This window comes from Eptatretus burgeri, chromosome 16, assembly GCF_056783735.1.
Source record: "Eptatretus burgeri isolate ZD-2024b chromosome 16, Ebu_testis_v1, whole genome shotgun sequence".
In the NCBI taxonomy this organism is placed as follows: Eukaryota; Metazoa; Chordata; class Myxini; order Myxiniformes; family Myxinidae; genus Eptatretus; species Eptatretus burgeri.
The window spans coordinates 55411548-55422241 of record NC_140976.1 but is presented as its reverse complement, the minus strand read 5'-3'; the positions used below and the strand labels follow the sequence as shown (position 1 = coordinate 55422241).

Here is a 10694-nt window from a genome sequence, read left to right as displayed (position 1 = left end):
CACACACGCACGTACGTACACACACACACACACACGTACGTACACACACACACACACGTACGTACACACACACACACGTACGTACACACACACACACACACACACACGTACGTACACACACACACACGTACGTACACACACACACACACGTACGTACACACACACACACACGTACGTACACACACACACGTACGTACACACACGTACGTACGTACACACACGTACGTACACACACACACGTACGTACACACACACACGTACGTACACACACACGTCCGTACACACACACACACGTACGTACACACACACACACACACACGTACGTACACACACACACACACACACACGTACGTACACACACACACACGTACGTACACACACACACACACACACACACGTACGTACACACACACACACGTACGTACACACACACACACGTACGTACACACACACACACGTACGTACACACACACACACGTACGTACACACACACACACGTACGTACACACACACACACGTACGTACACACACACACACACGTACGTACACACACACACACGTACGTACACACACACACGTACGTACACACACACACGTACGTACACACACACACACACGTACGTACACACACACACACGTACACACAGGTGCACACACACACACGTACGTACACACACACACCTACACACACACGTACACACACACACGTACACACACGTACACGTACACGTACACACACGTACACGTACACGTACACACACATACACCTATACCTACATATACACACACACACACACACACACACACACACACACACACACACACACACACACACACACACACACACACACACACACACACACACATACAGTATACACACACCGATACCTATACACCTACACACGCATACACCTACACGCGCACGCACCTACACGCGCACGCACCTACACGCGCACGCACCCGCGCACGCGCACGCACCCGTTGAACACATTATGTCTACATCAGTAAAGAACAGGCCTGGTGTTGGTTTAATGGTTAGGCGGCTGGCTTAAGATCCGAGGTTTTGAGTTCAAGTCCCTGTCCCACCGTTGAATTAACACCAGGTAGGATTGACTCGGCTTGTCAGCAAAATGAGTACCAGCATGCTGGTAATTGGACATTACATCAGCAGCACAGCTGGGGCCTTAGAAAATGATGCAGCCACTGGCTACATACAAATAAATAAATTAATTGGCAAAGAACAATGTTAAATGATGCCACACCTCTTTGTGATACAAACATAAAATAGTGCAGTTCCTGTCTCTTAAGGACCCCTACTGTATCCAAACACACATGTACAGTATTTGTGTCTCATTGGAGCATACCTGTCCCTTCATCACAGGAAAGGTGTGAAGTCTGGTGTTTGCTTGGTAGTTAGGATGGCTGGCTTGGGATCTTAGGGTCCTGAGTTTGATCCCCTGTGGGACATTGAATTAACAGCAGCTGGGGTTTGCAGCCTGTTCTCCTGAGATCAGTGAAATGAGTACCAGTGTATTGGTAATAGGGGCATGCAGCACAAGGCTGCAGATAATGCTATCCATGGCCTTGTGCTGTGTATAACGGAAGTGGGAAGTGGTAGTTATAAAGTATCGGCAGGAAAGGTTATTGCCAGGTTGAAGCAAAGACAGGATTATGCGGGGATAGCTGGAGAGTAAAGAGGGGAGAGTTAAGACAGTAGCCCAACAGGGTTATCTCGCACAGAGTCATGAACCCATGTGAAATGAAAAGCAAGCGGGATTAGGCAATTGGTTCACTTTGTCTCTTCTGTCCACAAACGTCAGTATATGATTGAGGAACAACTTTAATTTCATTTGATTGTTATTTTTTTTGACCATTAATCTGAAAATGAACCTGCAGTTTGTCAAACGGTACTTTGGCTCTGAATTCATCCGGATCACGCATGCACAGAGAGGAGCAAGATAATTTTTTTCCTCTGTCTGCCTGCCTGGAAGTCAAACAAAATTGAAAATTATTCAAAACAGGAAACTTACTGTTTTTAAGGATCTAACAAAAGTACACAAATAACAGGCAGGAATAACTAATGTAACGTGTTCAATAAGGTGGTGTAAAGGATGCTGTACTGCATCAATGGTGGTAAACTTCAGAATTTATTTTTCAACAACCTTTACAATCTTTACTTTATTTCAATTGAATTGTATACGTGAACACTCGAGAACACGAAACACCTTGTTGGCACTTTCCAAAACCTTCCGTTTAAGCAGTACTTGGACAAAATGGAACTGCATTTTATGTCATCATGACCAATCAACTTCGCCGCTCGCAGACTCCGCCCACAGACCCCGTCCTTGTTCCTCGAGACTGCGTGGGGTAAATTGTTTTCTGAACTCCAGTTACCTCTGCCACCAAAGGTGGACGGAGGTTGTTTTCACCACTGTCTGTGAGCAGGATAACTCAAAAGTTTATGGATGGATTCGGACTAAATTTGGTCGACAGGTTGGGTGTTTGATGAGGATGAATTGATTTGATTTTGGTAAAGATCCGGATCCGGATACGGGAATTTAAAAAACTTTTTCAGTGATTTTTCACCATTGAAAGATGGGGCCAAAAACGATATATAGCACAATATCTCAAAAAGTTGAAGATTCAGATTTCAAAAAGATGCAGATTCGGCCTGTTGGTGGGATACAAAATGTAAGCTGTTCAGCCTGGCAGAGGTATGCACTCTATCTTGTGCCGTTCTAGTTCATTTATGGAATGGTCTTCCTGGCAAGGTGGTTACAGCAGGAGCAGTAGGTTTGGTTTAACATGCAATTGGATCGGTGTCTCGAATCATTGGGAGTGGGAGGGGTACAGAGACGTATCGGCAGAATTTAATGTTGATTGGAATTGTGGGTGCTGTGTGCATGGTTTACTCTTGAGATATTAACTCGAGTTTTGGTTGTTGTCAAGCCTTACCAAGGTGTCAATCACTAACCCCCCCACACCCACACCTCTCCCTCCCCCCAAAACACCAATAGTTGTGATCGTTCATATCCTGTCTGCGAAGTATACCTCTTGAGCCCCTACCCTACCTACCCTTCCCCTTAAAATTGTCTTCTTCCTCACTGAATGGATGTCGGCTTGGATTGGTTTTGTGTTGTGGCTCGTGTTGTCGTGGAGAGTGAGTTTTGCTCATGTGTTGGATGATTGGGTTGGTGTTGTGGATGTGACACTCGCATGATGTGGCAGCTATTGGTCTCCTGTGTTGAGTTTTCCTTGTATCGGATGTGGAATTTCAAATGTGTTTGTGTACGTTTAAAATCTCTATAAACTTCGGCTTGGGTTTTTTTTTTTATTCTTTTTTTTTTTTCAACCCATCTATGCATTTGTAACAGATTCTCAAAGAGTCTGTTTCTAACTTTTTCATTGTATCAGAAGCATAATGTCTACGATAGTTAGTTGTTCAAACAATCTTCCTGTTTTTCCTCTACTTGTGGTCAGTAAGCTTATTCAGCGTTTCCTCATGTTGTTATCTAAGTTGGGAATAATGTTTTATTTTTGTTTTATTTTGAAGAGTGAATCGTCACTTTGGGGTGTGGGGAGGGTTTTGAGGGGTGGTGGCATGACGATGAAAAAAAAATGCAACAGAACTTGATGTCGCTGTCCAGTGCAGCCAGGCCAAGCTCTCGACATGATCGATACGCAGCACAGCTGGACAAAGTACAATGTAACCGCACATTGCTCTCGCTGTTGGTACGCATATTGTCTCTTTTAGTTGGGTAAGATGCCCCAAAATCTGTTCTTGTCTACATTGAACAGTTGTCTGCTGGTTCAGGTTGAATATGCATTGAAAAATGTGTTACATTTTTACATTGCTTAAATGTTCTCACAATGCAGATATTCACCGATATCAAGGTCAGGAGAAGACAGGGACTACTGCACAATATCTTTTTTAGATTTTTTTTTTATTCACTTATAGTTCGCATGTTGGGGGAAGCCAACAAAGTGGAGTCTCAAGTTGCAAGCTCGATGAGTCAGAAGTTCTGCAACCGGTTTTGTAGCATCCATGAATGCTCATGAACATTGATACTATGATAATTCTATAAAATCCTGTACCATCCATACTCTTTACATAGCATTGGTGCTGCCGAAGCAGTTTCTTGCCAAGGGTTGTATTGGGTGGTTGGCCATTTCCATTCCAGTGTTATTTGTCCATGCTTTATCCTTTTAAATGAAGAACGTTAAGCAAGGAAGGAGCATGTACCATTTTAAAGTCTTTGTTCTGACTCAGCCAGGATTCGAACCACTGACATCTCAGACAGAGACAGAGACAGAGACAGAGACAGCGAGCACTCTAACCACTCCAACCATCACACCACTTAGTCCAGTTATAATAATAAGTTAAGCATAATTGTAGTTTGATGCTTATTTGGGAAGCCTCCTTATGGACATGGTGCACTGAATTGCATAAAATTTATGGAGTGTGACCATCATTGCCTTGAAAAGAAAGCTTGATGCAATAAAGTTTGTGTAAAAGAGATAGATATTTTGCACAAGTGGTGAAGTGACTGACTTTGCCATGCATACTCATTCTCGATGAACTCCTTGTATCAAAGCAGAAGTTCCAGAAGCTTTTACTGCAATTTTGAAAACAAAGTGGAATTGATAAAGGAGGTCGGGAAGGTGGCAGATTGCTCACTCACCTTTTCTTGGCCCATCACAGGGTTGTGTAGCCTGGTGTTGGCTTCACGGTTAGGGTGGTGGCTTGGCATCCTAGGGTCCTGAGTTTGTTCCGTTTACCACTGAATTAACAGCAGGCGTTTGACTCAGCCTGTCATCCTTCCGAGGTCGGCAAAATGAGCACCAGTATATTGGTAATAGGAGCACTGCATAGCCATGTCCCTGACCAATGATGCAGCCAAAAAGGCAGCACATAATGGGAGCAGGGTTGTCTTCCACCAGTAATTTTTCATCCTTGGTCATCTTGAAGGCAGACGCGGCTCCTGTTTAAGAAACCGTGCTATCTTTAACGTCCACCAGCAAATGCTTGCAGATGAGACACCGAGTTTTTAATGTCCAACCCCAAAGATTGATGCGGTGTCCTGGCTGTGAAGCACCAGGGTGGCAGTTTATAGTCAGGTCGAAGTTGAATCCAGACTCGACCTCAACGGAGAGTACATCACCTTTGAGCTGTCATGTCTCCTCTGGGAAGGTGGCACCTCAGGAGGTGTGCATTATGTGTTTGCAAGTTGGGTGTTGCACGTTCAAAAACTTGTATGAACTAGCCGGGAGGCGACGGTGGTTCGCGGGCATTATTGAACAATGCCACGATAGGTATAATTGAGTTACTGGAAGCTTTTGAGGAAGCCCGACCGTAAAAACCTATCTCTTCCTTCAAAATTGACCAAATCAAATTGGATTTTTTTTATATGTTGTACTTATGGACATTACGCACAGCTTGGAGGAAATGAAATTGCGAGAAAAAAGTCGAGAAAATAAATAAAAAGTTCAAGTGGGCGTGGCTCCGCCCACAAGGGGCATGGGTCACCCCTCATACAAAAAGACACAACTAGACCATGATATCTAGCTTGTGTCCAAGTTTCATCAAGATCGCATCAAACGTCACGGAGCTATGCTCTGGAGAGAGTCGCAAACGGACAGACAAGCCGGTAGGCGACATGGCGCTAGACTAAGGTGAATTTGAAATATGAAGATAAGAGAACACATCAGATGCCATTTTTGCCTTTTGTTCCATATCGGAACATGACGAGCAACTGTCCATTCATCATTTGTGTTCGATTCCCTAACCCTACGTTCGGGAATCCCAACGCAAACGTTGGGGTGAAAGCATATAGTAATATAATTGCATACCAGTCATAGTTTTTGACGGATCGGGCTGAAAATTTTTGACAGAGGTTGATTATAGTGCGCATAAAAGCGCGGAAGCCAATTTTTGTTTTTCGGGAAAAAAAAATTTCGGATTTTTTTGCAAATATTTCAAAGTCCCGTTGTTAGGCAACGGTGGCGTCCATAGCAACGGTGCTCAATAGCATACAACTAGATCCTGGTATGAACCTACCAGTCAAGTTTCATCAAAATCAGTTGACTCCAGAGCTGTCCATTACATACAAACAAACAGACAGATGGAAAACCTGAGAATAAGGTAGTCTAGCGACCACCCAACAGACAGACACAATGAAAATAGTGGTCACTGCTGGTGCCCGCGAACCCAAAAGACAAAGTTGATTTTTAGAGCTTGTTGATGCATCTATCTACAATTCCTGCTGTGTGTGTATGTGTGTGTGTGTGTGTGTGTGTGTGTGTGTGTGTGTGTGTGTGTGTGTGTGTGTGTGTGTGTGTGTGTGTGTGTGTGTGTGAGAGTGAACGCTGTTTCTCGACAACCCCTGGTCCGATCTAATTGAAACTTGCCATGTATATTGCTGGGGACCTGAGGATGTGCCTTTTCAAGGTTTGATATTAATCGGACAAGTGCTTCCCAATTTAGGGCCATTTATTTACCAAACCAATGACAAGACACGTTGCGTGGCCGATGGGGGAGGGAAGCTCAGTCGCGTTCCCCATGACGGGTTACAACGTACGGACTTCCGGAGAGTAATGACCGTGTATTCTAATAATTTCTCGATTTCTTGTGCTCATTTATAGATAAGCACTATGCCCCAAGTTATGATTATTTTCATATTAGATGTTGCATAAATTTCAGTAACATCAGAGTTAGCTGGTGTGCTCTGAACCAGAAAGTAATTTTTTTTTCTCTCTCTTCTCTTCTCTTTTTGTTTTTCCTTGCGATGACATTGCGAAAAGGCAAAATACATTGGCGCTAATTGAATATTTGGGCATTAAAACTAAATTGCGAATAATCGTAACTGCGAATAATATGCGAACTTCCAGGCCACGCACGTAGGGGCAGGCGAGAGCGAAGAAACGGCCTGTGTGGTTGTTGTTTGTTGCTCGCGGTTTTAATATTTATTTATTATTATTATTATTATTATTTTTTTTTTTTTACGGGCACGTACTAGTTGTGTCTAATGCTCGCAAGTTTTGAGATCGGTGGCTGATGATTATAAAATATTAATGAGGGAGTAAATGCTTGCGGATATCTTTGTGCCGTTTGCCACATGCTCAATTTTTTTGGGGTTCACGGGCGCCGGCAGTGACCACTATTTTCGTTGTGACTGTCTGTCTGTGACTCTCTCCAGAGCATAGCTCCATGACGTTTGATGCGATCTTGATGAAACTTGGACATAAGCTAGAAATCATGGTCTAGTTGTGTCTTTTTGTATGAGCGGTGACCCACGCCACTTGTGGGCGGACCAATGCCCACTTGTAGTTTTTATTTATTTTCTCGATTTTTTTTTTCTCGCAATTTCATTTCCTAGAAACTGTGCGTAATGTCCATAAGTACAACATAAAAAAATCCGATTTGATTTGGTCAATTTTGACGGAAGAGATAGGTTTTTATGATAGGGCTTCCTCAAAAGCTTCCACTTTGATGGAAATTTCATTTTTTTTATTCAAGACTGGAATCCAACTTTTGTGTTTATGTGTTTCTATAACTACCAATTTTGTGGCAATTTAAAGCTTCCACAAGCTGGATCTAACTTTCAATTAACTTCCACTTTGGTGGAAATTCCTATTTTCAGGCCCAATTTCAGGATTTCAGGCTTTACTAAACACTGGAAAAAGTGACGCCAATTCAGGCTGTTCTGAAATTTCAGGTTCTAGGTTCCAGGAACCCAGAATCAAGTTCAGAAAATCAGGAGTCCAAAACAGCCTTGTTGAAGAAAACGCGTGGTGGCGTGTGAGATTGAAAGAGTGTCAAAATTGTGTGGTGTCACGGTGAAGTTCTTCGATCCAGAAACATGTGCAACCAATGGCAACTCAATTGTACCTATCGTGGCATTGTTCAATAATGCCTGCGAACCATCGTCGCCTCCCGGCTTGTAGATATCTAAATCGTTTTTGGTCCCATCTCTCAATAGCGAAGCATCACTTTGAAGATTAAATAATTCTCGGATCTGGATTTGGATTTGGATCTTCACCAAAAGTGAATCAATTTGTCCTTGCCACATATCCAACCTGTCTACCAAGTTTCATCCGAATCCATGCACAACTTTTTTCGATATAGTTTTACACATCAGTTTCACCTTTTTTCTCTCAATGGTGAAGAATCACAAAAAAAATATTGGATCTGGATCCGGATTAAGATCTTCTTGAAAATTGAATCGACTCATCCTTGTCACACACACACACACACAACGTGCCCATCAAGTTTTCTCTGAATCCGTCCACAACTTCTTGAGATATCGTGCCATATATAGTTTTTGGCCTTATCAATGATGAAGAATCATTTTTTTTAAAAACAAACAAGAAGAGCACTTGGTGGAGCGCATACCTCCGTCACATAATGTCTGATCCACGAGAACATATCGGGTCCAATACATTTTTGAAATATCATGTTACATATTTTTTCGGTCCAATCTCTCAATGGTGAAGAATCACTTTAAAAATTAAAAAAAATTCGGATCTTCACCAAAATCAAATCAATTTGTCGTGGTCACACACCCAACCTGCATGCCAAGTTTCATCCGAATCCGTCCACAACTTCTTTTTGAGATAATCGTGCTATATATTAGTTTAGCCAAATCTCTCAATGGTGAAGAATTGTTTAAAAAATATTCTGGTAGTCGGATCTGGATACGGATCTTCACCAATTATATCCAATCAGTTTGTCCTTGTCACACACCCAACCTGCCCACCAAGTTTCTTCCGAATCCATCCACAACTTTTTGAGATATGATGCACACAAACAAACCAGAAAAAGATGTCGTGCAGAACACCATACCTGCAAAACCTTTCTGCACAGGTTGCCATGGACGCATCAAATTGTCTATATTATTAAGATTAAAATTAACAATTTTAATTAAAGCTCAGGTGAATCGGATGAAAATTGACAATTTTTCAGATGAAATTTTATGATTTTAGAAGTTTAACCTTGAGTTGACCTTTGAGCTTTTTTACCTCAAAAATAGTTGCTTTCCCAATTCAGTGATGCAATATGCAAATCCTGTTCAACTTTCAAATCAATGATTTTATTCATTTGACCTCAAGATGACCTTTGACCTCAAAATCAATGGGCTTTTCAGTTGAGATTACCTCTTCACCTTGGTAAAGTTTCATGATGATCGGTTTAGAATTGTGACCTGTAGGCGATTGACAAACAAAGAAGAAGAAGACGTCGTGCAGAGCTTGACACTTGCAATGTCCATAAAACAAATTTGACCTCAAAAATAATTGGTGGTTGAATTCAATGACCACATATGCAACTCCTCTTACATTTTTGTATGAAAATTCCAAGTGAATCGGATGAAAATTGACAATTTTAGAAATTTGTCCTATGCTGTCCTTTTGTCCAATGTTGACCTCAAAAATAATTGGTGGTTGAATTCAATGACCAAATATGCAACTCCTCTTACATTTTTGTATGAAAATTCCAAGTGAATCGGATGAAAATTGACAATTTTAGAAATTTGGCCTATGCTGTCCTTTTGTCCAATGTTGACCTCAAAAATAATTGGTGGTTGAATTCAGTGACCTGATATGAAAATCCTCTACAAATTCCAAGTCAATGGGATGAAAATGAGGATTTTAGAAATACCTCCTTAGTTGTTGACATTTGGCCTGTGTTGACCTTTTGACCTCAAACAATGGACTTCTTCCTGATGACAAACTCAACCATGTGGTGAAGTTTCGTGAAGATTGGTTTAAAATTGTGATCTGTAGGTGACAGACAGAATAACAAAATCGAATGACCATTATACTTGAAAAATCTTCGATTTTGCAAGTAACAAACACACAAACAGGGATGTAAACATAAAACACCTTCAGTGGTGGAGGGAATTATCTTTCCATTCCCACTTGGACTCTTCATGCTGTGTAATTCAAGACCAAATTGAATAGGGAATGAAAGCTACTCTCTGTTTGTTTTGTTTCTTGATACCTTAATAATGTTACAAGTTTGTATTTGCTCTTGGTTTTCCTTCATTGTTGGACAGTCTGGTCTCGGGTGATGCTGTAAATGTTCCAGCCCTGCCAAGCAAACGTGGTCTTATCAAACAGGTGACCATCTGAGTGACATTTCATACGTTGTTATTATTATCACAAGTAATAAAAAACATTTTTTTTAATGTAAAAGGATTGTCGAGATGGCGTACCAGAAGGAATGTCATTAAGGGAGGGATGGTTGCAATAAATTTTCACATTAAGCCATCCCTATATCTCTGAATATTGGTTGTGACTGCAAATGACACAATACATTTCTCTCTCTCTCCTCTCTCTTGTCTCTCTGTGTCTCTGTGTCTCTGTGTCTCTGTCTGTCTCTCCACAAGTGTGTGTGTGTGTGTGTGTGTGTCCTGTTTAATATTTCAATGGTCAAATTCATACGTTGAAACGATCAACACACACTATCATTGCACATGGATTCTGGGATGGACAGGGAACAACCATTATTCAAATCGATGTCAAGATGGTTTCACATGATAATTTATTCTGACAATCCCTACCTTATTTACATTTTGCATTCGTTTTTTTTTTTTTTTGCATTCGTTTCAATGCTTTTTATTACTTGCTTCTGTACTTAAAAAAACACATGTATTTACACTTTTACTCAGTATATTTATTGAATGTCTGCTGCACTT

The 10694-nt window shown here is 41.4% G+C and overlaps 1 protein-coding gene and 1 pseudogene across 1 annotated transcript in view; both read left to right on the top strand.

The window, feature by feature from the left end:
* The window catches only part of LOC147011102 (uncharacterized), a 4028-nt pseudogene extending 606 nt beyond the window's left edge, over positions 1 to 3422 (top strand).
* The window catches only part of LOC147011101 (ETS-related transcription factor Elf-1-like), a gene marked incomplete at its 5' end in the record, with an annotated part of 124841 nt that overhangs the window by 2918 nt on the left and 111229 nt on the right, over positions 1 to 10694 (top strand). Inside the window, one exon of the mRNA XM_085859065.1 lies at positions 10053 to 10116. Within this exon, the coding sequence (XP_085715191.1) occupies positions 10053 to 10116 (64 nt within the window). The remainder of the gene's footprint in view (positions 1 to 10052; positions 10117 to 10694) is intronic.